Source organism: Brassica napus, chromosome C2, assembly GCF_020379485.1.
Source record: "Brassica napus cultivar Da-Ae chromosome C2, Da-Ae, whole genome shotgun sequence".
Lineage (NCBI taxonomy): Eukaryota > Viridiplantae > Streptophyta > Magnoliopsida > Brassicales > Brassicaceae > Brassica > Brassica napus.
The window spans coordinates 39,038,680-39,065,471 of NC_063445.1; the positions used below are offsets into that span (position 1 = coordinate 39,038,680).

Here is a 26,792-nt window from a genome sequence, read left to right on the forward strand (position 1 = left end):
TCCCCTGCTCTGCTCGTCCAATGATCACATATTTCACCTCCTTTGAGCTCCAAATGCATCCAAATGTCCCCAAGAACTCCATGAGGCACTCCAACACCTGATAAAGACTCATGTATGCAAAATGTAACCTAAACATGGCTAATTCCTAGTCTATATGATCAAAATGCACATGGATGAATCGATAAGATAATGGAAATATGCAAGATATCAGTAACGAGCAAACATGTTTCCTCGCTAATTCGTCGTAAAACCTCTTTTACGACGAACTCACGAGAAAAACCGCACTCGTTAAGATTATATTTTCTTGTAGTGAAATCAAAATTTCTAGAAAAACTACAAAAATGTATTTTTCACTAAAATCACTTTTCCCGGTCAAAATCGTAAAATTATATTTTTCCGCAAAACCGCCAAAATGTATTTTTCGCAAAACTGCTAAATTGCATTTTTCCCAAAATCACAAAAAATACATTTTAAATAGTATTTTATTAAAGGAAATAATTCATAAACATACTGTAACTAAATTTTGTTAAGCTTTTTAATACCTAGATATTTTCGCTACACAGTTTAATATCTTAACTAATTATTTTGCTCATTTTAATACATAAACTCTTAAAATGTGCTCATTTTAATAACTAAAATGTGTTTATTTTAGTCAAAATAGTAATAATTTAAATTATTTAAAATAAATCGGAAATAACAAAAAGAATCTTTAAAAATTCTAATTTTTTATAAGTTTTAGAAATAGAAGAAATTAAATGTGGATAATCTCAAATTGTATAATAAAATATTTAAGTTTTAGATATAGAACTTTGTTTGTTTTCTGAATTAGAAAACAAATATTTTTTTTCCTTCAAAGTAAAGTTTTTCAAAATTTAAAATTTTCTCCATAATTAGTTACTTTGTTTCCTAAATTTTAAAATAAAAGTAAAAATTTTAAAGATTTTTTCTTAGCTTTTTTTTTTAGTTTGTTTGAAATTTGATAATATTTTGATGAAAATAAACACAGTTTGGGTACTAAAATGGGCACAGTTCTGAAACTTTGTGTATTAGAATGAGAAAAATATAAGCAAAGATATTAAACTGGATAGCAAAAAAGAATTCTAATTATATTAAAAAGTTTAACAAAATTTAGTTAGAATAATTTTATGAAATTTTCCCTGTTATTAAACAATAACAACATGTAATATTTTTGAATCATATGAAAGAAAAAACTCTCGCTGTGATAAAAGAATCCATCGTCGCCATTTCGAGCAATACTCTTAATATAAATACAACTAAAATAGTCTGGAAACAAAAAGTAGGGGTTATTGGTTGTTGTATTTTAATGGATTTGAAAATCCGAACTAAATCTAGTGTTATTGGTTCTATGATTTTCAAATCTGTATTAAAATCATGTGTTATTGGTTTAATGATTCATAAAATTTGTATCAAATCAAGTGTTATTCAATCGTACGGATTTACTAATATATTTTATTTTATAATGGATTTGAATGGATTTGTTTGGATTTTTTAGTTAAAAATACAAAGACTCAAATCCGAGAGAAAACCTCCGGATTTGCATATTTTACTTAGATTTATAAATACTATATGGATTTCTAAATCAATCAAAATATATAAACCAATAACACCTTAAGGAAGAAAAGTAGACTATTTTGTCCAAAAAAAAAAGAAAAGTAGACTACAACTCTTGTCGCTTTCTCACCAAACAAATAAACAAAACCAAGCTACATATTCATCTACCGGTACAAAATTATATCCCAAAAACTAATAAAATTAGACTTACCAGATTGTCACGTACCCCACAAAGTACACAACCGATTCCTTCGCCAACCAACGTTCCTCGCGTGCTTCGCCGGTTGGTACTCACGTGTCCGGCAGCTTCTTAATAGCAATAGCAATAGCAATAGCAATTGTCAATCTATAGTGTATATAAAAGGTTTTCACGTAGAACGTAGATTTTCAATCTAGTGTCTAGTAAAAACTTCCCCAAAAGCATAATCCATCTATTTAAGAAAAAAAAATGGTTAGTCACAAAGAGACAGTGTGCGTGACTGGCGCATCGGGATTCATCGGTTCATGGCTCGTGATGCGGCTACTCGAACGTGGTTACTTTGTCCGTGCTACTGTCCGCGACCCCAGTACGTATACATCTTCTCACAAACTCCTAAGATTATGTAAATAAATATGTATAACTTTCTGTGGTTAATTAATTAACTAACGAATTTTATTGGACTATAAAGGAAATATGAAGAAAGTCCTAGGGCGGGCAAATAAACCGAACCCGAAAATCCGAACCGAACCCGATCCGATGAAAATGAATCTGAACCGATCCGAACCCAACATAAATACCGAATGGATCTTGTTTTATGGTATTTTGGGTTATGGGTATTATCCGAACCGAACCCGAAATTAAATGGATATCCGATAGAACCCGAAACATTCAAAATGCCAAAAAAGAACTTGTACCAAACATGATTTCAATTCCTGATATGTAGCCAAAATACACTAAGATATTATTAAACATCTACAATAACTGTCTACTACATGAAGGTTGATGGTTGAAAGTGGCGGTTGAGGCTTGAAATTTTTAGATTTTGGTTTTATTTTCATTGAATAATTTTTTTCATTTCATGATAACTTAATTTTTCGTTTTATGATTTCATTTATTGGTTTTCTTTCTATCAATAACAACATATACCTTTCATTTGACTTTGAATGATCATGTTTGATTTTTTTTCTTATTTCTGAATCGATTTTACTTATGTTTTGGTTACAAAATAGGTACAAATCAAGTACTTTAAACCCGAAGAACCGATTTTACTTATGTTTTGGTTACAAAATAGGTATAAATCAAGTACTTTAAAACCGAAGAACCGGATGGAACCCAAAACCCGAAAGAACACCGGGTTGTACCGGTTCTTTGAAGATTTACTAACCCCGATCCGAACCCGATAAAACCCGAACCGGTCCCGAACCGAATTTTTATATAATCCGAATAGAGCTGATTTTGATAAACCCGAAAAACCGAGACCCGATTGGACAAAACCGAAACCCGATTGGGACCCCGAATGCCCAGGCCTAGAAAGTCCAACATCTTCTTGATTTGCCAAAAGCCAACACGCAAGTTACTTTATGGAAAGCCGATTTATCTGACGAAGGAAGCTATGATGACGCCATAAACGGATGCGATGGCGTTTTCCACGTAGCAACACCCATGGATTTTGAACCAAAGGATCCTAAGGAGTGAGGTGAGTTATATTATGAAACTTTTGAGTTTATACCATCAACTCTAAATGATTTGTTGATTGAGTTTGTTTGAATCAGAACGAAGTTATAAAACCGACAGTGAATGGAGTGTTGGGGATAATGAAAGCATGTGCTAAGGCAAACACCGTACGAAGAATCGTGTTTACTTCGTCTGCTGGAACGGTTAATGTCGAGGAACATGAAAAAGATGTCTATATATGATGAAAACGATTGGAGTGATCTTGATTTTGTCATGTCCAAGAAGATGACAGGATGGGTATATATATATTATAAATCATAGAGCAAATTAACACGAGGTTGATCTTCTTCAAAGTAATTTGTGTTTTGATAAAATGTTTGGCAGACGTATTTCTTGTCGAAAACGTTAGCAGAGAAAGCAGCGTGGAATTACGCGAAGTAAAAAGGAATAGATTTCATTAGTATTATCCCGACACTGGTGATCGGTCCATTCATAACAACATCTATTCCGCCTAGCCTCATTACCGCACTCTCTCCTATCACACGTGAGCGCACTTTGTATCCCTTCTATTCTTCACCAGGAGCTATAAATGTAGTTCCCCCTGCTAGGGACTAGGATGTTAATTAGTCTCTTCTATATTTTTAATTGGAATGTGAAAATATTAATATTTGTTTTACATCAAATGTGAAATGTTAATTTAAAGCCGTGAAATTTATTTAGGGAACGAGGCTCATTACTCGATCATAAGACACGGACAGACTAGACAGTATGTGTACTTGGACGACTTATGCAATGCTCATATATTCGTGTACGAACAAGGTGCTGCCAAGGGACGTTATGTTTGTTCCATGATGCAACAATTCTCACTATCTCCGAATTTCTTAGACAAAAATACCCAGAATAGAATAATAACTAGGTTGTTGGTAGAGATACCCATTTGATGTAAGATATCTGTATAGTATTAGGCTATGATTGTAATTAGTTAATAGTAAGCCCTACTGTAATCTACTATATAAGTTGTACACTCTTGTTATAATAGAATCATTCAGCATTCCGTAATATGGTATCAAGAGCCTATATACCTAAGGCCTAAACATAAAATAAACGAGAGCCGTCAAACCCGTTATAATAGAATCACGAGATTCTGACCCGCCCTTAAAGGGTGGGTATATTTTTTGTTTTACATCTTTTTAGGTCTTTTCAATTGGTAATTTAAATATAGGTCTAATGGCATAAAGCATAATAAATAATATTCTAAATAATGATAAAGATAAAAGAAATAATAGTTGGACCATACTTTTATCAATGAGTCACACTGCTATTTTAATAGAATAGATTCAGCATTCCGTAATATGGTATCAAGAGCCTATATACCTAAGACCTAAACATAAAATAAACGAGAGCCGTCAAACCCTTTATTTTTTTTTCTTTCCCTCTCTCAATCATGTCTATGTCTTCCTCAAAGACCATTGCTGTCTCAGACTCTACTTCTATAACCACTGTCAACATGACAAATGTAACGAAGCTCACTGCATAAAATTTTTTGATGTGGAACCGTCAAGTGCACGCACTCTTTAATGATTATGATCTCGCCGGATATCTCGATGGTACAACCGCTGCTCCTCCTGCCACCATCACCACCGATGGTGTCACCACTCCTAATCCAGACTACACGATCTGGAAACGACAGGACAAACTCATATATAGAGCTCTTCTCGGTGCTATATCGATCACTGTTCAACCTATCCTATAGCAAGCTCTGGAGTACCCTTGCGGACACATACGCCAGACCAACTCGGGGCCATGTCAAGCAACTGAAGCAGCAGATGGAAAACTGGACTAAAGGAACTAAAACGATTGATGAATATGTCCAGGGGTTCACGACTCGGTTTGATCACATTGCCTTTCTTTGGAAACCAGTCGATCATGAAGATCAAATTGATTATCTCATTGGTGGTATTCCAGAGGAATACAAAACAATCATCGATCAGATAGAGGCTCGTGACACTCCTCCATCCATAACAGATATCCATGAGAAGCTTATCAACCATGAACTCAAGCTTCAAGCTCAAGTCAACGTCTCTGCTGCTCTGCCCATTACAGGGAATGCGGTCTCGTACCAGCGTCCTGCAAACAACAAGAACAATAGCTATTGGAATCAAAAACGGAACTATCAACGCAACAATACCAACAACAACCAGACATGGCAACATCAGCAGAACTTCAATCCGAGAAACAATCAACACCAAAGCACCGGCCGTGGCTATCAAGGCAGGTGTCAATTGTGTGGTGTTCAGGGTCACAGTGCGCGCCGCTGTACCCAACTCAACTCAGGCGGATCGTTCCAGCCTTCTCAGGCATCACCATGGCAACCCCGTGCCAATCTTGCCAATGTCGCTCCATACTCTGCTGCGAATTGGATCTTAGACAGTGGGGCGCTCACCATTTGACCATAGACCTTACGAACCTGTCTTCCACCAACAGTACAATGGCGGGGAAGAGGTTCAAGTTGCTGATGGGTCTAACTTGCCAATCACGCATACTGGTTCTGCTCTTCTCCCTACGTCATCTCGAGCTATAAATCTCAAAGATGTTTTATATGTTCCTGATGTTACGAAGAATATTATTTTGGTTTATCGGCTATGCAACTCTAATCAAGTATCTGTGGAATTCTTTCCTGCGCATTTTCAGGTGAAGGATCTCAACACGGGGGTCCGATTACTCCAAGGCCGAACTAGAAATGAGCAATATGAGTGGCCGGTACAAGCGCCAAGATCTCTGCTTTCTTGGCTATTGATAGGCCATGGATGTTACCCACTTTTAGCCATGGTTTATATAGGTTTTCAGAGTCTTTTATATGGGGCGATTTGGAGACTTTTTGAGAGCTTTGCTGGAAATATAGAGAGAGTCGATTATTGAGTCAGAATATCGACCGACGATCACCAAGAATAATCGAGATATTATAGCGTTTATAAATTGACATATTAAATGATTTTAATAGCGACGTTTTAATGCTGGTAAATATTTTTCTTATGGCGTTTTATTTTTGCAATTACATATTTTATAATAACGTTTTGTTTTTGCCATGGAATATATTTTTGTAACTCTTGTGTTTCTGGATGCCTGCACCTATAATAGCATTTCATGTATGTCAGTATTCAGACGTTAATTTTAATAGCTATAATTTTTTTTTATGTAGAATATTGAATAATGAAACATTTGTTGGTTGATTTCCTGCAACAATTGATTGATTTGGAATATTGAATTGCATTATTTGTAAATTTTTTTTAAAAATATATAATTAAAATTATAATTTATATTAGAGATACACAAATTACAAACATGCCAAAAAGAAAAACATTGTGAAGCAAATAAAACATACTGAAGCAAATAACAATTGTACAGAAGCAAATAAAACATACGGAAGCAAGTAGATCTAGAAATATCAGAGCATTAGTATTAACGAGAACCCATGGATCGTGAGTAACTGTTGTTGCCTTCTCACTGCAGCTGAGTTGCTGGAAGATTGGGTCGATGTTCTAGCGAGGACCCTTGCCTCGTGAGGACTGTCCTTGTTGTTGTAGAAGTGAGTCGTAGGCACCTATCGCTCACAGATAGTGCAGGTAGTCTGGGTCGATGCCTTCTTCAGGTTCCTCAGTGCGTATCAAGTTGTAGCTTCTGAACTCAGCTCTGGTTATCTCTTCTACATCATTTCCTCCTGAGGACTGTCCTCGTTCTGGTTGAGGTGTGTTGACTGCTTCTTGTTGTGGTTGTTGTTGTTTGAGTTGTGGTTTCACTCCGGCTGCCGCGAGTCCACAGATGATGCCCTTCCTTGCTTCCATTAGAGTCGCTGTAAACTCTTCTCATTTTCCTTAGAAGGAGACGCCAGGAAATGGTTATATCAACTACCAGCAGGATCTCTGACCTGCTGAAAGGAAATTAGGAGTGTTTTCATTAATCACTTTTTCGATGAGACACGTTATTGGATGTAAGGAAAAAGATCTCCACATTTCGCCAAGATCCACGGGAGTCATTCAAAGATGCATGGGGAAGATTAGTTATTAACTTGAATGCCCCCACCATGGTTATTCAGAACCACAACTTATTAACGCCTTTTACGGAGGTGTTAGCCTACATTACCAAACCACACTTAACACAGCAAGTGAAGGGAGCTTCAGCACGAAGAGCCCTGAAGAAGCAAATCGTTTGATTAAGAATGTAGCAACGGGTAGATCCTACAAGACGATGGACGTAGAACGAGGAAGAGAGGTAGATTCCATAGATGGCCCATGTTTAGATGAAATTAAAGAATCACTGGAGTCACTCCATTCCGTTCTAGCGGAGCAAAATCAGTTTGGAATTTCCCAAATTGATAATGATATCCTATCTGATCTAGAACAACAGGTAGATTTCATAGATAACCCAAAAATGGAATATATGCATCCCGACCCCAACACTGACAGCTTTACCCGAAATTATGATGCTAATGTTGGATCACGCCGAGGCAGAGCGAAATTTAGATTAAACCAAGCCTTCACGAGAAATCATAAAATGGCCACTGACCTAAACGGAAAGATAAATAAATTTTACAGTGAGCTAATGAGGAAATTCAACGCTCTAAGTAAACACATTAAGAGATTGGAAGGTCAAGTAGCGGAAAATGCGACTGCCAGCAAAAGAGAATCGGGACGTCTCCCTGGGAGAACCGACAGAAACCCTAGACGCCAAGTTAATGCTGTGTTATTTAGAAGCGGAAAACGCCTTACCCCGAATACTGTAGAAAATACTTCTACAGAAAAACCCGTTGAAACCGAGGAAACCGGCGAAAGTAGATCCAGACCAATACTTCTCGATGACCCTGACCCAGGATCAAAAACTTCTCATGAGAAAGAACAGTCCAACACCGAAAGAATTGAGAAGGCAACAATTAACCTCAATGAAGAAGAAGAGGAATCGAAAGAAGATGTAGAAATCGATCGATAGAAAAGGAATAATGTCATCGGCCAACTACGATAAATATCGATCGACAGATGGGAAACGATGTCGATCGACATTCTACTCCTGCCCAACCAGTAGTAGAGAGAGTGTATCCCCCCCTTTCCTCTCAGCAAGTCGCAAACTAAGCGAGAATTGGATAAAGCGATTTGCAAGAAAGCATTTGATAAAATCACGGTAGAGATGCCACTAAGTGATGCCATGAAAGTGTCACCCTCGATAAATAAATATGTAAAGGACATGGTATCTAACAGCTTCCCCACTGCCGAACATAACGTCATGATGGTTTCAGAGGAAGTAAGTGCCATAATCCAAGGCAAAACCCCGATCAAGAGGCCTGACCCTGGCATCCTTGTTCTGGATTGCAACCTACAAAACATACGTTTCCCCCGATCTCTTGTGATTTAGGCTCCAGCGTAAATCTAATGCCGTACTCTGTTGCGATATCTCTGGGGTACAACGAGTTTAAACCGACTAAATAACTTTAGTTCTTGCGGATAGATCCGTTAGAGTGCCTGAAGGGGTGCTTGATGACGTGCCTATAAGGATTAACGATTGTCACATAACAACAGACTTCGTTGTGTTGAACTATCAGAATGAACCAATAGATCCCCTCATTTTTGGCAGACCATTTCTAGCTACGGTTGGAGCAATCATCGACGTCAAGGAAGGTCGGATATGTCTAAACATTGGAAATATTCCAATGACCTTCGACATGGAAAAACTGATAAAACGACCTTTAATTGATAACCAAGCCTTTTATGTGGATGATACCTCTGAGTCGGCTGAAGTATCTCTCGTAGACCAATGCTCGGACGACCCCATAGAAAAAGTGCTCACGTTCAGCATAGACAGCAGAGCCGATGAATACACACGATTAATGGACGCGAGTGCAGAAATCGCAAATATCGATAACGAGAAGGATGATGATTCAGAAATCAATGTCGAACGTTATGTAAAAGACGCTGTCGATCGACAACCATCTTCTCTGGAAAATTGGTACGTCGAAAAAGCTCCGAAAATCAAGTTGAAGCAACTGCCCACCGGACTTAAATATGCTTTTCTTTAGAATAATTCCTACCCCGTAATCGTAAACGCCAACTTGACTAACAGAGAAGTTGTGTTATTATTAAATAAACTGCACAAATATAGGAAGGCAATCGGGTACACTCTCGATGATATTCCTGGTATATCTTCAGACCTGTGCATGCACCGAATTCACCTAGAAGACGACTCCAAATCATCAGTAGAACAACAGAGGAGGCTAAACCCTAATCTGAAAGAAGTAGTTAAGAAGGAAATATTAAGCTTCTAGATGCTGGAGTCATCTATCCAATTTCGGATAGTAACTGGGTGAGCCCTGTGCACGTACCTAAGAAAGGAGGTATTACAGTGGCAAAGAATGATAAAGACGAACTCATTCCTATGAAAACCGTCACTGGACATCGAATGTGTATCGATTGTAAGAAGCTTTGCACTGCCACCATAAAAGATCATTTTCCCTTACCCGTCATTGATCAAACGTTGGAAAGATTGGCAAATCACCAATATTACTGTTTTCTCGATGGATATTTCAGATTTTTTCCAAATCCCTATACATCATGACGATCAAGAAAAGACTACCTTTACATTCCCTTATGGAACATTCACATACCGCAGAATGCCATTCGGTGTTTGTAATGCCCCTGCCACTTTCCAACAATGCATGCTGTCAATCTTTACAGATATGATAGAAGATTTCGTGGAAGTCTTTATGGATGATTTTTCAGTCTATGGATCCAGTTTCAAAAACTGCATCGATAACCTATGTAAAGTTTTGGCAAGATGTGAAGAAAAGAACCTTGTTCTAAATTGGGAAAAATGCCACTTTATGGTTAACGATGGAATCGTCCTTGGACATAAAGTATCTACTGCCGGTATAGAAGTAGATCGAGCCAAAATTGAGGTAATGACCGGTTTACCTGCACCCACAAACGTAAAAGATGTGAGAAGTTTTCTCGGGCATCCCGGATTTTATAGGAGGTTTATACAGGATTTTAGCAAAATTGCCAGACCACTCACAGCCCTCCTATGCAAAGAAGTCAAATTTGACTTCACACCAGAATGCGTAAAAGCTTTTGAAGAAATAAAGAAAACCTTAATAACTGCCCCCGTCGTACAAGCACCTGATTGGAATCTTCCTTTCGAAATTATGTGCGATGCGAGCGATTTCTCTGTAGGAGCAGCTCTAGGCCAGAAGAAAGACAAAAAGTTACATGCTGTTTACTATGCCAGTCAGACTCTCGATGAGGAACAAATGAATTATGCAACAATAGAAAAAGAACTACTTGATGTAGTTTTTGCATTTAAAAAATTCCGCCAATACCTAGTCGGTTCGCGAGTCATTGTTCATACCGACCACGCTGCAATAAAATATTTGATGCGGAAGAAAGACGCGAAACCATGACTTTTGCGATGGATCCTGCTACTCCAAGAATTTGATATAGAGATTAAAGACAAACGAGGAGTAGAAAATGGAGTCGCATATCACCTTTCCTGAATACGAGTAGAGGATGACGTCCCTATCTACGATTTCTTGCCGAAAGAGAATGTTTACCAAACGGATTCATCATTCGTCGGTAATGTATGTCTGACATCTAAGGAGCCATCGATCGACACCAGCGATGCTATATCGATCGGCATTCCCGATGATCAAGGCCAAGATACTTTACCCATAACCCTCACTATTGGTATAAAAGTTAGTGTCGCCTGCAACGCCTTGCATCCTTAACACGATTCTCCAGGAGATAGAAGTTTAAGTCGAGGGGTGCACGCAGTCGAAAGAAGTTTAAGGGATAGACCTTGGTACACTGATATAGTAAACTATCTAGCTATTGACGTAGAACTTGAAGAGCTAAAAGGCTATACAAGAAAAAACAATTTAGAGAACTTAGGAGATAACATTGGGATGAACCATACCTCTACAAACATTGCTCTGACGGGATATATAGACGTTGTGTTGCCTCAACTGAAATTCCAGACATTTTATTCCAATGCCATGGATCCGACTATGCTGGACATATTGCGACCTTTAAAACGGTATCCAAAATTCTTCAAGCCGGATTATGGTGGCCAACTATGTTTCGCGATGCTCATGCATTCATAGCACAATGCGACAATGTCAACGAAGAGGAAAAATCAGCAAAAGACACGAAATAGAACATAAATCTATTCTAGAGGTAGAAGTCTTTGATTGCTGGGGGATAAACTTCATGGCTCCTTTCCCTTCCTTATACGGGAACAAATATATCCTATTTGCTGTCGATTATGTTTCCAAATGGGTCGAAGCAGTAGCTTCCCCAACAAATGATGCGTCTGTAGTTATCAAGCGTTTAATGAACATTATTTTCCCAAGATTTGGAGTTCCTCGAGTAGTCATAAGTGACGGTGGCTCCCATTTTATTAACAAAGTCTTTGACAGATTACTCCGGAAGAGCGGAGTTCACCACATAGTTGCTACGCCTTACCATTCACAAACAAGTGGACAAGTAGAAGTCTCAAATCGACAGATCAAAGAGATCTTAGAAAAGACCGTAGAAATATCTAGGAAAGATTGGTCTAGAAATCTGGACAGTGCACTTTGGGCTTTCCGGACTGCATTCAAAACTCCATTAGGAACAACCACGTTTCACATGCTCTATAGAAAATCTTGTCACCTACCAGTCGAGCTAGTACACAAGGCAGCATAGGCAATAAAACTATTAAATTTCGACATTAAATCAGCTGCCGAAAGGAGACTCATGCAGCTTAACGAGCTGGATGAGATCAGACACTTAGCCTATGAGAACTCGAAAATATATAAAGAGAAGACAAAAGCTACCATGATAAAAAGATCATCTCCAGACACTTCGAACCAAATGATCAAGTGCTGTTATATAACTCTCGGCTAACTGTTGGGGTCAAAAACGGTTACGACGAAGTTAACATTCAAAAAACGTCCGAAGAAGAAAACAAAAAACCTTCTTCGACAAATACTTTTTCGGAATAGATTCTTCCTTATGAAAAGTTTTGCGGAGGAAACACGAGACATCGGACAAGAGCTCAAAAAGGGTCGCTACGCAGCGACCGAACGCGTGATCCGCTCGTCTACCCTTCGATGCTATCTCCCGAAGACCGTAGCGAACCCATTTCATGTTTCCCGCCATTCTAAGTCATCGATCAAACTTTACGGTAAAAACCGCGGAAAGTTCGTTCTTTATCAAAAGAAACCGTAATAAACGCTTCGAGTCAGAAGATGGCCCAAAGGGACCTAAGACATGACTCGAGACAACTTACGATTTCTTAACCAACAGCCCATAAGCCGCATGACGGTTTACGCTTGGTTTGCAAGGAAAGATAAATGTCAAGTTTCCGCGGATAAATACGAAATTTTGAAGATAATTACGAAGATCGAAAAAATGGAATATCTCCATTTTTATGCTATAGCGGCTTAAGGGCAGAAGAGAAAAAGAGTAAACCGACCTAGGAGCCAGTATATAAGGAGTCCTAGGCGAGAGGCATGGAGAGGAATTTTTTCAGAGCAAACTTAGCACTTAGAGCAATTAGGCATATTTCCGTTTTTGTTATTCGAGCTGCGACTCAACTAGGTTATTGCCGTCTTAGGGTTTTAGAACTAGGAATCTCGCCGATAGCTCTCGTAGCCGAGGCTCTTACCTTGTTGTAACGCTCAAACGCGAATTCGGAATAAGATCTACTTTGCTCTCTTTTCGATTTCTTATACTTTATCGTTGTTATTCTTATGTTCTGATTGCTTTGCGTGTGGTATTAGCAGATATCCGGGACCTCTGGGAAATTAGGGTTTTCCTAGTTTCTTTATTTAAACGGAAATCGACAGTGCGAATTTTGGTTCCCACAGTTCGGCGCTAGAAGGAGGGGGATCTACGGATCAATCTAACCTGCAAAAGCCACTCAACGATCAAGAACGATATGCAAGACTCAACGTGCGCGAACGTCATCTCGTTCAAGGGGGGATCAACTGTCGATCGAGCCAAACCTCGAAACGATCTCCTTGTTATCGAACTGAGGATCCGAGATGTCGACGTCGCTAGGGTGCTAATCGACACCGGAAGTTCGGCCGATATCATCTTCAAAGATACGCTCGAGAAAATGGAGATCGATCAATCCGAAATCTTGAAATACCCTAGCCCACTACTGGGACTTTCGGGAGAAACGACCATGGCCTATGGGTCGATTAATCTCGCAGTCAAAGCCAGAACCGTGACAAGAGTCACAGAGTTTCTAGTCGTTGACCGTCCCGCATCTTACAACGTTATCATGGGAACGCCATGGTTGAACACCATGCGTGCCATCCGATCAACGTACCATCTTTGCCTCAAGTTTCCAACCCCTAACGGAGTCGAGGTAATATGGGGAAACCCAAGAGTATCGCAGGTGTGTTACGCTGCAGAACAAAAATGAAAAAGACCAGACCTCGAGATCACTCCTAGAAAAACGGAGAAAAAGATCTCCAACCAGGATTCGCAAAGTCAAGATTCGGCTGAACTCTTCTGGCAGTTTCGTAACATCATGGCCCTAGAGGAAAAACGCGAACCAACTTGCGAACCTGTGGTCACAGTCTGTCTCGACGAAGCATCTCCGGAACAATGCGTCGAGATCGGTGCCAATCTCCGCGAGCCTTTGAGGACAGAGCTCATAACCTGTCTAAAAAAGAACCTCAATACTTTCGCATGGGCCACGGAAGATATGCCAGGGATCGACATTAACATAACGTGTCACAAATTAAATATCGATCCGACCTTCAAACCCGTCAAACAAAAAAGGCGGAAGCTAGGACCTGACCGGGTTTCCGCGGTAAACGACGAGGTCGAAAAATTGCTTAAAGTCGGGTCAATAACGGAAGTGAGATATCCAAACTGGCTCGCTAACCCTGTAGTAGTCAAAAAGAAAAACGAAAAAATGGCGAGTTTACGTGGATTTTACCGACCTAAACAAGGCCTGTCCAAAAGATAGTTTCCCTCTGCCACATATCGATTGATTAGTAGAAGCAAGCTGGTAACGAACTTCTGTCTTTCATGGACGCCTTCTCAGGTTACTATCAAATTATGATGAACCCTAACGATCACGAGAAGACTGCATTCATTACCGATCGCGGAAACTATTGCTACAAGGTAATGCCCTTCGGCTTCAAAAACGCTGGCGCAACTTACCAACGACTCGTGAACCATATGTTCTTCAAACAACTCGGTAAAACGATGGAGGTTTATATCGACGACATGCTCGTCAAATCCCTCCAAGCAAAGGATCACGTTTCACATCTCGAGGAATGTTTTGCGCAGCTATATTCCCATAACATGAAGCTCAACCCGACAAAATGCAGGTTTGCCGTAGCATCAGGGGAATTCCTTGTCTACCTAGTCACATTCCGCGGCATCGAAGCTAATCCAAAACAGATCAACGCACTGATCGAGATGGCTTCACCAAAGAATAAGCGGGAAGTCCAAAGGCTCACCGGTAGAGTCGCGGCACTTAACCGGTTTATTTCACGATCAACGGACAAGTGCCTGCCCTTCTACGATGTCTTACGGGGAAATAAAAAAATTTGAATGGTCGGAAGAATGCGAAAACGCTTTCCAACAGCTGAAGCGGTATTTAGCTTCCCCTCCAGTCCTCGCAAAACCCGTGGAGGGAGAACCTTTGTTCTTGTACATCGCTGTATCGGCAACAGCTGTGAGCGGCGTGCTGATCAGGGAAGAACGCGGCGAACAGAAATCCATTTTCTATATAAGCAAAACTTTGCTGGATGCCAAATCTAGATACCCGCTAATGGAAAAATTAGCATGCACGGTCGTAACATTGGCCCGAAAACTAAGACCATATTTCCAATTCCACACGATCGTCGTCCTCACGATTTTTCCCTTATGGACGATTCTGCATAGCCCGAGTCAATCGGGCCAGTTGGCCAAATGGGCAGTCGAATTGAGCGAGTACGATATCGAGTACCGACCGAGAACAAGCGCAAAGTCACAAGTGCTTGCAGACTTCTTGGTCGAACTACCGATAGAGACCATAACCAACGAGGAATCAAATTCCACTTGGCTCCTTCACGTCGACGGATCCTCGTCCAAGCAGGGATCAGACATCGGAATTTGCCTCACATCTCCGACGAGCGAGATCTTAGAGCAGTCATTCAGGCTTGTATTCCACGCCTCAAACAACAAACCCGAATACGAAGCACTCGTCGCAGGGCTGCGTTTGGCTCACGGCTTGAAGATACGAAACATCCATGCTTACTGCGACTCTCAGTTAGTGGCAAGTCAGTTCAGCGGAGAGTATGAAGTCAGGGACGAACGGATGGACGCGTACCTCAAACTGGTCCAAAAACTAGCTCAAAAGTTTGACTGTTTTGCCCTTACGCGAATTCCCCGTTCTGAAAACGTCCAGACAGATGCTCTCGCGGCCTTAGCATCAAGTTCTGACCCAGGACTTAAAAGGGTAATTCTTGTCGAGTTCATCGAACATCCGAGCATCGGACCACCAATCGTCGTCAACCTCATAGAAGGTCAAGATGGCGAAGAAGAAGAAGTTACGATACAACCGCAATCGGAGCAATCAGATTACGGCTGCGATACCCCATGGCTGCAGACTGTTCGAGACTACATTATCAACGGACACCTGCCCACCGAGAAATGGGCATCCCGCAAAGTCCGAACACAGGCCGCACTACGTAACAGTGGACGGCGAAATTTACAAATGGAGATTCTCCGGACCACTCATGACGTGCCATGAAGGGGAAAAAACAAGAAAAGTGATGGAAGAAGTACATTCTGGGTCCTGCGGCAATCATTCCGGCGGAAGATCGCTGGCAGTGAAGATTAAACGCCATGGATACTACTGGCCAACGATGATCGGAGATTGCGAGAAGTTCTCACAAAAATGCGAAAAATGCCAGAGGCATGCTCCAACCATCCGACAACCAGCCAAAGTTCTCTCCTCCATCACATCGCCCTATCCTTTTATGCGCTGGGCCATGGACATCGTCGGTCCCCTTCATAATTCAAAGCAAAAGCGTTTCCTTTTAGTCCTCACCGATTTCTTTTCAAAATGGGTAGAGGCAGATTCGTACGCGAGTATAAAAGATGTCCAAGTCGAAAGTTTCGTTTGGAGAAACATCATCTGTAGGTATGGAGTTCCTTACGAAATCGTAACCGATAACGGATCTCAGTTTATCTCCACCCGGTTCGAGGCGTTCTGCGAAAAATGGAAGATACGACTTAACAAGTTGACGCCCAGGTATCCGCAGTGTAACGGATAAGCTGAAACGATTAATAAAACCATTCTCGACGGACTGAAGAAACGCTTAGAGGCCAAAAAAAACCGGTGGGCCGACGAACTCGAGGGAGTCCTCTGGTCCCACCGTACCACCCCGAGGCGAGCAACAGGAGAAACCCCTTTATCTCTGGTGTACAGAACGGAATGCATGATTCCCGCAGAAGTAGAGTTCCCCGGTGTTCGAAGAAGATTACTTCCCAAACGAGAGGCGCTCAACGGCGCACTGGTCTCCAACATCTCAAGGCATGATATCCAAAAGATACGAGATCCCAAAAACATGGCTCTCTGTTTATATTCGACATCTTCAGATATCCCGAGAAGTCGATATCTCGCGGAAAAACTCTCGAAACAGATCTCGAACAAAACATTCCACATCGAAGAAGGATTTGAGACGACAACTCATCACTCTTCTTCCACGCCATACGTAAACTTATGAAAAATGCAACTCGACCATCTTGTCATAAAAAGAAAGCCGCAGAGAGGCAGGGATTCAAAGCCACATACGGCCAGTCCCGAAACACGAAATGAGGCCATTTAAGGCTGAAACATCAAACATTAAAAAAAAAGAAAAATCTCCCGCAAGAGATCTAACCAAAGTCATCCTCAGAGCTCACGCTCCCTCTTCACCCTTCGCTTCGTCCAAGCCTGGAGCCGCATCACCACCGCCTTCCTGGCTTTCTTCTCCTTAAGCAATGAACTCGCCTTCTTCCCGAGGTCCCTCTTGAGCTCCCCTATCGCGACCTCGAGCTTCGACACTTTCAAGGAGTGAGAATCCTTGACAGCCGTCAGTATGGCCTCGGTTTCAGACCGTCTACCCTGCAGCTCCAACAACTCCCCGGCGAGACAACTGGTCTCAGAACCGCACTCGCTGATCATCCCATCGATCAACGACATGAACTGTGAAACGAGAAGAAAGTTAAGGATTCTTTGTCTTTCAGAGAAATATGTAACGATCGAGAAAGCGAGTGAGCGACAAACCTTTCCGCGAAGCCCCGACGCTATGGTCGAGTCTCCTTGCTGCGAAGATTCCCCGTCACCGCCCTTGGTAAACTGCCTTTTCCGGCCCTTAGGCTGAACAACCGGAACAACACTAGAAGCGTGCAGTGCTAGAATGATCTCTTTCCTGGCCGGAGGAGGAGGCATAGAGTCAGCAGCCCTCTCCTTATCTTCGACGAGAATCGGAGTCGTGGACGATCTAGCAAGTAAAGCCGAAGCATCTGGAACGACCGAGCCTGCGAGAGTTCCCATATCTCGCGGAGTTACAACCTCGGTCCCATGACCCGGAGCAATGGCCAGTGCAGAAGAGGACGGGAACTCGTCGTCGGCTCGAACCTGCTCCTTCTCGGCTTGGCGACGAACTAGACTCTCTCGAAAGGAGCGATGGTCGGCATGGTCGGCAACGCAAGCCGGCTCTTCGACCGGAGAAGTCGGAATCGGAGCCGGAGAGGTGGCCTCGCCCATCTCAACATCGGAACTTCTCTTGTCACCACGGGAAGAAGACATGTTAAAGGCAAAAGATTTGGAGCTAGAGAAGTTTTGGAGGTTTGAAGAAGGGAATGTGTGAAGCAAATGAATAACAAGAGCTCACTACTTATAGAAATATGAGCTCGGAATTTTATATTTTTTAATATACACTTTCTCGAGAATTCTCTTCCGCGGAGTTTGAAGTAAATTTCGTTCAATACGCCTAACTTTTCCAAAATCGTCAAACCGCGCGCTAGAGTTTCAACTCTAACGAGCTGGGGGGCTAACTGTTGGGGTCAAAAACGGTTACGACGAATTTAACATTCAAAAAACGTCCAAAGAAGAAAACGAAAAAACCTTCTTCGACAAATACTTTTTCGGAATAGATTATTCCTTACGAAAAGCTTTGCGGAGGAAACACGAGACATCGGACAAGAGCTCGAAAAGGGTCGCTACGCAGCGACCGAACGCGTGTTCCGCTCGATCGTTACGTAGTGACCGAGCTCGAGCCAAAGCCCGGTCGCTACGTAGCGACCGAGCGTCCATTCTGCTCGGTCGCTACGTAGCGACCGAGCATTCGTTCTGCTCAGTCGCTACGTAGCGACCGAGCTCTTCCAAAACGTCGATACGACATTAGTCCATGCATTCTCGTCTACCCTTCGATGCTATCTCCCGAAGACCGTAGCGAACCCATTTCATGTTTCCCGCCATTCTAAGTCATCGATCAAACTTTACGGTAAAAACCGCGGAAAGTTCGTTCTTTATCAAGTGAAGCCGCAATAAACGCTTCGAGTCAGAAGACGGTCCAAAGGGACCTAAGACATGACTCGAGGCCCAACTTACGATTTCTTATCCAACAGCCCGTAAGCCGCATGATGGTTTACGCTTGGTTCGCAAGGAAAGATAAATGTCAAGTTTCCGCGGATAAATACGAAATTTTGAAGATAATTACGAAGATCTGAAAAAATGGAATATCTCCTTTTTTATGCTATAGCGGCTTAAGGGCAGAAGAGGAAAAACATAAACCGCCCTAGGAGCCAGTATATAAGGAGTCCTAGGCGAGTGGCATGGAGAGGACTTTTTTCAGTGCAAACTTAGCACTTAGAGCAATTAGGCATATTTCCGTTTTTGTTATTGGAGCTGCGACTCAACTAGGTTATTGCCGTCTTAGGGTTTTAGAACTAGGAATCTCGCCGACAGCTCTCGTAGCCCAGGCTCTTACCTTGTTGTAACGCTTAAACGCGAATTCAGAATAAGATCTACTTTGCTCTCTTTTCGATTTCTTATACTTTATCGTTGTTATTCTTGTGTTCTGATTGCTTGGCGTGTGGTATTAGCAGATATCCGGGACCTCTGGGAAATTAGGGTTTTCCTAGTTTCCTTATTTAAACGGAAATCAACAGTGCGAATTTCGGTTCCCACACTAACTCTGTTTCCCGGAAAACTCCGATCTCGTTGGTCAGGTCCTTTCACTGTTGTGGATGTCAAACCTTATGGAGCCATTACACTTGTAAATGATAAAGGAGAAGAATTTACAGTGAATGGACAACGAGTGAAGCATTATTGGGCTAAACCGCGAAAGAGCAGGCCTTTACATATAGGCCTTCTTGATCATTAGACATATCAGATCTTAAGTCAAACTCAAGACTTAAAATAAGCACTGAATGAGAGGCAACCCATTTCTACTTTTTAGAATTCTTAGGACTTTTTTTTTTTTTTTACAACAAAAGACTAAAGGGAAACTAAGTAGATTCCTGATCCAAGAGCCACCTCGGGGGAATCGAATCAACATAAACCATAGCAGCAGGCTGATTTCTAGCACCTCGTGCCAGCTTATCCGCCATTGTGTTTTGTGCCCTCGGAATATGCTGAATAGTAAAGGGATGAAAAAATTCCGTACATCGCAGAAACTCCTCCATGTGTGTAGTGAACGCCGGCCATTCTGTTGGTGTAGAATTCTTAGGACTTAGTTTAAGTAGTTTATATAATAATAAAAATAATAAAAATAATTATTCAATTAAAAAAAATTTGTAGCTGCTGTCGATCGACGAAGATAACTCTTCATCGATCGACGGAAAAATGAAAAACACGAGCCTACTTAGGTCGACATTAATTCGACAATTAACCAAACCCGAAAACCCTTCGAAACAGCCTCTGCTCTCTTTCTCTCTTGTTTCTCGGCCAAATCGGACGATTCTTGCCCTAAAATCCACTCGATTTTCAACTCCCTATCCGTTTAATTCACTTAATCAACAAATCAACATGGTATGAACTCAAAATTTTCTAAATTTTCATGCATGTTAAGGTTGAGATAGAAGATGAGCTAGAACCGGGATTTTAGGGCATGTATAGATCGACTTGTCTCGATGGAATGATAGACTAGGGATTACAGAACGATTCTAATGATTATTGTGCTATGCAAACGGAATTGCATTGATTGGGTTTTTGCAGGTTCTCGCGAAGGAAATATCAATCGATGATAATACATTTACATCGATCGATTTTAGCGCTGATATGTCGATCGATATCGACACAAAGCATTATTGGGCTAAACCATCGCAATTCGCTGATTTCATATTCTCTTTTGTGAACTTTGGTTGCAGATGAATGAATGGAGAATGAAGAGGAGATCCGACACCGGCAGCACCAGTGCAGCTCCCCATCCGCTAGTTCACGACCGAGACCCTTGGCCAAGAGAACACGAGGAAAATTCCCATCCCACTCTTTGCACGCTTCGATGACCCTCGTACTTAAGTCAAAAGCTCGGCATGCTTAAACCGTGAGATCAGAGACGAGTGGGACGACTACGACTCCCTCTTTTACAATGAGTGGCTGAAGGTCTCCATTGAGCCGACACGGTTCTTTGACCTGGATGTGATTAGACAGCTGGGTATTAGAGAGGACCTCGAGGACATGTTCGTGGAGCTGGGAATGGGCATCATGGCCACCAACTCACACATCCTCTACCCTGAGCTGGTCCATCAGTTCATGGCCATGGTGCAAGTCTACTACGACAACGAGAGGGTGAAGAGGGCGAACGAGGGTACCTTGACTTTCTTCATCTGCGGCATCTGATACAGAGTCCCTCTCATGACTCTCAGCACCATTTACGGGTTTCAGAACTCGGAGCTTCAGCGTGCCACTATTCCCAGTTTCATGGGGAGATCGCAGTTCTGGGAGCATATAGTTTCTCGGAACTTCGACTCACGCTCGGCCACTCATACGGACATCCGTCACCCGACTCAGCGATACTTCATGAAGGTCCTTTCCAAAATTTTGTTGTGCGAGATAGAACCTAGCAAGGTTCGGGTGCAGAAGCTCTCATTGGTCTACTATGCGGTGAGAAGCCTGGTTCACATGGAGGAAATTACGGAGCCAGAGGACGACACGTGGCCCAACCTCGGAACCCTTTTTGCTGAGCACCTCGTCAAGCTCAAGATGAAACTGTTCCAGACTGCAGGAGCAAAGAAGGAGACGGTCAGGAGTCTGCTTACACCGATCTTGATGCACTGCAGGATACCATTGGATGGGGCTGCGGTTGACGATCAGCTCGTCTACATGGATGCAGGACACCTAACGAGTGCACACTGGCTCAAGGACGACCGCTTCTGAACTTTCAGGGACGCGGATGGCACACACTTGATAAAGCTACCCAGGCGTTCGGTCATGGACTTCTCAGGGGGCCTCACCAACATCCAGTTTTACCCCGATCCGCGCCTCCTCCATGCCCCATCGACCATGCCGCGCCGCTACACCGTACAGCGAGCTGGAGGACCCCAGCATGAGCAGCCAGGGCCAGCACTTCCACCATTCCCGCCTATGCCAGACATGTCTACACGTCATGTGGGAGATTTCCAGCGCGTCATCATTGATGCTCTCACCGCCATCTGGGCTAGAGTATCGAGATGCCGCTGTTCAAGCAGGACGAGCGCAGGGCCAACTCCGAGGAGACCACCGACGAGACCACTGATGAGGACTAGTCCTCATATTTCTATCCCTATCTACTTATGTTTTATTTTGCTCTCGTACTTTCAGGATCTCTTTTCGGATTTATTTTATTACGTTATGACTCGAGTTTATCTATTGCTTATCTTGCATGTGTTTGGATTGTCTGGCAGAGCTAACCTCGCTGTCTGACACTCATATTGTGATGAGTTGGACCTTTCAACACGTTGTAGCAAGCACTGAAATTTTATTTCTCCACGTCGTCGATCGATGGAAAAGGTGCTTACATCGATCGACGAAGGGATGCTTATGTCGATCGACGCTCAAGACAGAGGGGTACGATAATCTTTTCTCTTGTCTAACATCTAACTAAGTATTTATAATTTATGCTCTAACCAATCTTAGACTGAATATCACTGAGGACAGTGAAATTTAAGTCTGGGGGAGGTATTTACTGATACTAGTTTGCTACTTGATTCTTATTAAAATGTTTTCTAACAATGTTTTCTAAGAGAATTCTATCGAGTCAAGAAGGGGACAATGAACTTCTTTAAATTTTTACTTGTTATCTAACCACTCTATAGCGCCACTTTTGGACTATTGACTGCAGAAAATACTAGAGATACTAAAGTGGATCAACCTGTCAACTATGACAAACACTTGCTAAGAATGTTTGAAGGAACCAAAGCTGACCTCCAACCTAACATGACTCAACTGCTTGTCTTGGAGCTTGGTATATATGGGATCATATTCTTCAAATAAGTCTGGAAGGTAAAGCCTTAGGTAGATTTATCACCCTCTCTCTCTATTTTGAAAAAATATATTTATATATTATAGATAATATATTAGGAAAAGAATTCGAACATGACTTAGTGGCTACAACCATTAAAGCTTGATTCATAAGAATTCTATAGGTAAAAGATTAGAACAGGACTTGGTGGCTACAACCATTAAGGCTTGATTCACAAATAATCGTACGATATAAGTCAAAAAGAAGTGAACATGATTAGGTGGCTAAAACCATTAAAACTTGATTCATGGAAGCCTGTCCAATCTTAGTCAATGATCTTGCAATTAGCAGACTTTGGCTGAGAGAGAAATTTGTAGAGAGAGAGGAAAGGAACTCTTATTTACCTGCAGGTTGATATATGGTGTTTTTAATACCATTATATGTGTGCTTTGAGCTAATTCTCAGTCCTAATTCGTGTTTAATTGATATCATTTCAGGTTTGGAGCAGGTGAAAGAGCAAAGAAGAGAGATTCAGGATGTCAGATGTCGTTTTGAAGGATTCGATGCAGAAAAACCATCTAGAACAACCCGAAGGTTGTTCCCGAAAAGAACAAGCGTCTGATTGTTCCCGATCATTAAGGAAACTTCCTATTCCGAAAGTTTGCCCTAGATTCCACTTTCTCTTATCTCTTTACCACCAGTGCCTCCATATAAAAAGGCCTATGCTATCCTTTCTTTTTACGACGCTAGCTTTGCAAGAGACCGAGAACTATTTTCTTTGGATTAAGCAACTTTTAAGGGAGAAGGCTTCATCCTCACGAGAAGATCATCCTGAACCCTTGTCTTTCTACTTTATTTCGTGCTTTATGATTGAGTAGTAGGCTAAGCTTGCTTAGGGTTGTAGGGTGTTAGCCGCATGAACTGAACACAAATAAGTGATCTTAACTGTTCTTCATTCATATTGTTCTTACTGCTTACATTGAATTGATCACTTAATGTTCGATTTTTGATTTAATCACCTAGCTAACCGCTTAGGAGATAAATTGACATATATTGAATGAGCTTTGTATCCCTAATCAGCGAGAGTAGATATTAGGGTATTAAGTGAACTAATCGGATCTTGTCTCTAAGGCTTGTTATCGCGTCTTGTTCCAAGTGAGAACTTAGGATTCAAGACCGATCTGCAAAGGGAGCAAGACCACGATAGTGGATTGTTCTAGCCGAGTGATCTGAGTTCTAGGCTGCACCTCATTGCACTTGAATAGTTGTTCAGTTTTGCATTGACACCCGATTAATAACCCTAAGCCGGCTTCATTTAAATCGAATTTGAACCATCTAGGTATTCTAGTTACTTGCGTCACAATTAATTCTCAAAACCCCACTTGTTTCTCAGCTTATTATTGAACTCATAAGAGTAAAGAGTAAACTGGTCCTCTGGATTGAATCTCAAATATTACAATTACCACTGTTAACTTGACAGTAGCAAGGATTCATTTTTAGTGTATCAAGTTTTGGCGCCGTTGCGGCGGGGACTAAGCTTTTACCTTTATATTTCGGTGTAATATTTAGTCTGAGATATCTAACTTGCTTTATTTCTTTGTTGGAACAGATGATCCAAGTGTATGACCAGTAGACATACTCGGAGAAACGCACAAGAACCACTACATCAACTGACCAACGACGAACTCGCAAGATTAGAAAGACAGAACCGTCAACAGCCAAGAACAACCGACACCAACATGGGTGATCACGGAAATATGAATGACCTCACTGCTGCATTGGCACTCATTCAACAACAAATGCTGACTCAGCAACAGCAGATGTTGCAGATGCAGCAGACCATCCAAAATCAGCAACAAGCTGCTCAGGAACAAGCAGCCGCGAACGCCGCGCGAGAAGAGCGTGGTGCTCTTATTGGGGAGCGAAACCTTCCGCGGAACTTCTCGACTAACCGCTCCCCCATCAACCCTCCACCTTGTACTCGACAAGATTATGAGATCAAACCTGCACTGATAGGTCTGGTACAGAAGAGCACGTTCAGCGGGCTCACTTCAGACATTCCAATGGACCACATAGAGGCCTTTGAGAGGATCTGCAATTTCTCTCGCTCTAACGGAGTGCCACCAGATTATGTCAAATGCACGTTGTTCCCATTCTCTCTTGAAGGGAAAGCTTCTTGCAGGTTGCAATCTCTCCCAACCGGTTCTCTCACCTCATGGGACCAGGTTCGATCAGCATTCCTGAGCCACTTTTACACAAAGTCCAAAACCGCGGCTCTACGGCACAGAATCTCCAACTTCAAGCAGAAGTCTGATGAACCTTTTCATGAAGCTTGGGAAAGGTATAAGGAATACCAGAGAGAGTGCCCACACCATGGGTTTGATGATGATTACATATTGGAGGTGTTCTACGATGGAGTGAGTTATGAGTTCCAAAACACTCTTGACTCTTCTAGTAATGGAGACTTCATGACTCAAACCACACCTGGTGCGTTTGCGTTGATTGAGAACATGACATCAAGTTCACTGAATAAGAACAAGGAGCATGACCGCTCGAAGAGTGTGAACATCATAGATGATCTCACTGCGAAGGTGGACCAACTGCTTAAGGGAAACCAAAGCCAAGTGTTCATAATGGAAGAAGAAACTCCTGAGAAGAGTGTCGGTGACCTTGCGTTTGAAGCTGAATTATCAGGGGACGATCAGCAAGAGGTGAGATACGTGAATGGGCAAGGATGGCAGCTCAAAAACTACCACCCAAACCCTAACGTGCGGAACAACCAACAGCTTTTCTGGCCTAAGCAAGATAAACTAATGATCCTGCACAGAGTAACCAAGGTCAGTATGCCGGGTATCAAAAGAACTACCAACCCCGCGCTTATGTTCTAAGCCAACCGCAGAACAACACACCCCAGATGCAGAAACACCAGAACCCTCAACCAGCTACCTCTGCTCCTATCGTTGCTCCACAAGATGAGACAAAGTTCATGTTGTAGCAGCTGCTCCAAGGACAACAGCTCCAAGGGAAAGCTCTGAACCAGGTTACTACCGAGATCAATACTAGAATGAACCATATGTTCAGAGATTTGAGCACCAAGTACGATAATGTCGCGAGCCATATGAGACAGATGGACATTCAGATAGCTCAGACTGCTGAGAGCGTCAAGAGGCAGCAAGGTACTCTACCTGGTAAAACAGATAAAAATCCTAAGGAGTGCAATGCAGTTCAACTGAGGAGCGGAAAGCAACTTTCCGAGCCGGAGAAGAGGAGGTTCACCACGGGTGAGAAAGGGAAGCAAAAAGAGTCGAAACAACTACCAGCCGATACCCCGACAGTTGAGAGGAATACGGAACCAGCAGTTGGAAGAAGTTCGCCAGGGCCAGAACAACCAGCTGAAGTTGTTCGCCCGATCCCAGAGGTTGTTCCTCCTCGCGAATACATTCCTAAATCCCTTACCCTGTTCCAGCAAAGGCCACTCATAAGGACAGAGAGGAGATGAAGTGCAGGAAGATGCTGGAGGACCTAACCGTCCGACTCCCCATGATGGATGCGATCCAGATGATGCCCTCCATGCGCAGCTTTATGAAGGGATTGATCTCAGGAAAAGTATCAGAGGAGAGCGAATTCATGACAGGTTCTAAGGAGTGCAGCGTAGTGCTTCAGAACAGGCAGATAAAGAAGCGAGGAGACCCCGGCAAGTTCGACCTCTCTATCCAGATTGGGAAGACAGGTTTTGCATGCTCCTTGGTTGATCTTGGATCCAGCGTGAACCTCATGCCTTACTCTGTAGCGCGACGTCTAGGATACACGCATTTCAAACCAACTAAGATGTCCTTAGTCTTCGCGGATAGATCAGTCAAATCCCCAGTTGGTATACTAGAGGATCTCCAAGTAAAAGTCGGAAACACCTCTGTTCCCGCAGACTTCGTTGTTCTGGAGCAAGAAGAAGAGTCTAAAGATCCTCTCATCTTGGGAAGACCAATCCTATGTATTGTTGGAGCCATCATTGATGTGCGACAAGGGAAGATTGATCTGAATCTTGGGGACATAGTCATGCAATTCGAGATGGATGAACTACTAAAAAAGCCGATGTTAGATGGGTAG

At 42.2% G+C, this 26,792-nt stretch overlaps 1 protein-coding gene, 1 non-coding gene and 1 pseudogene across 2 annotated transcripts; 2 read left to right on the forward strand and 1 right to left on the reverse strand.

Moving 5' to 3' along the window:
* The first annotated feature begins 2,020 nt into the window (after positions 1 to 2,020).
* Positions 2,021 to 4,285, forward strand: LOC106378336 (annotated as a pseudogene).
* Positions 4,286 to 24,961: 20,676 nt separating this feature from the next.
* On the reverse strand, positions 24,962 to 25,068 carry LOC125582769. The gene has a single exon (XR_007320223.1). It is a non-coding gene; the product is annotated as a small nucleolar RNA R71 (small nucleolar RNA).
* Positions 25,069 to 26,183: 1,115 nt separating this feature from the next.
* LOC106378337 lies at positions 26,184 to 26,792 on the forward strand. Its single transcript, XM_013818484.1, has one exon. The coding sequence runs from the start codon at positions 26,184 to 26,186 to the stop codon at positions 26,790 to 26,792; it is 609 nt and encodes a 202-aa protein (XP_013673938.1).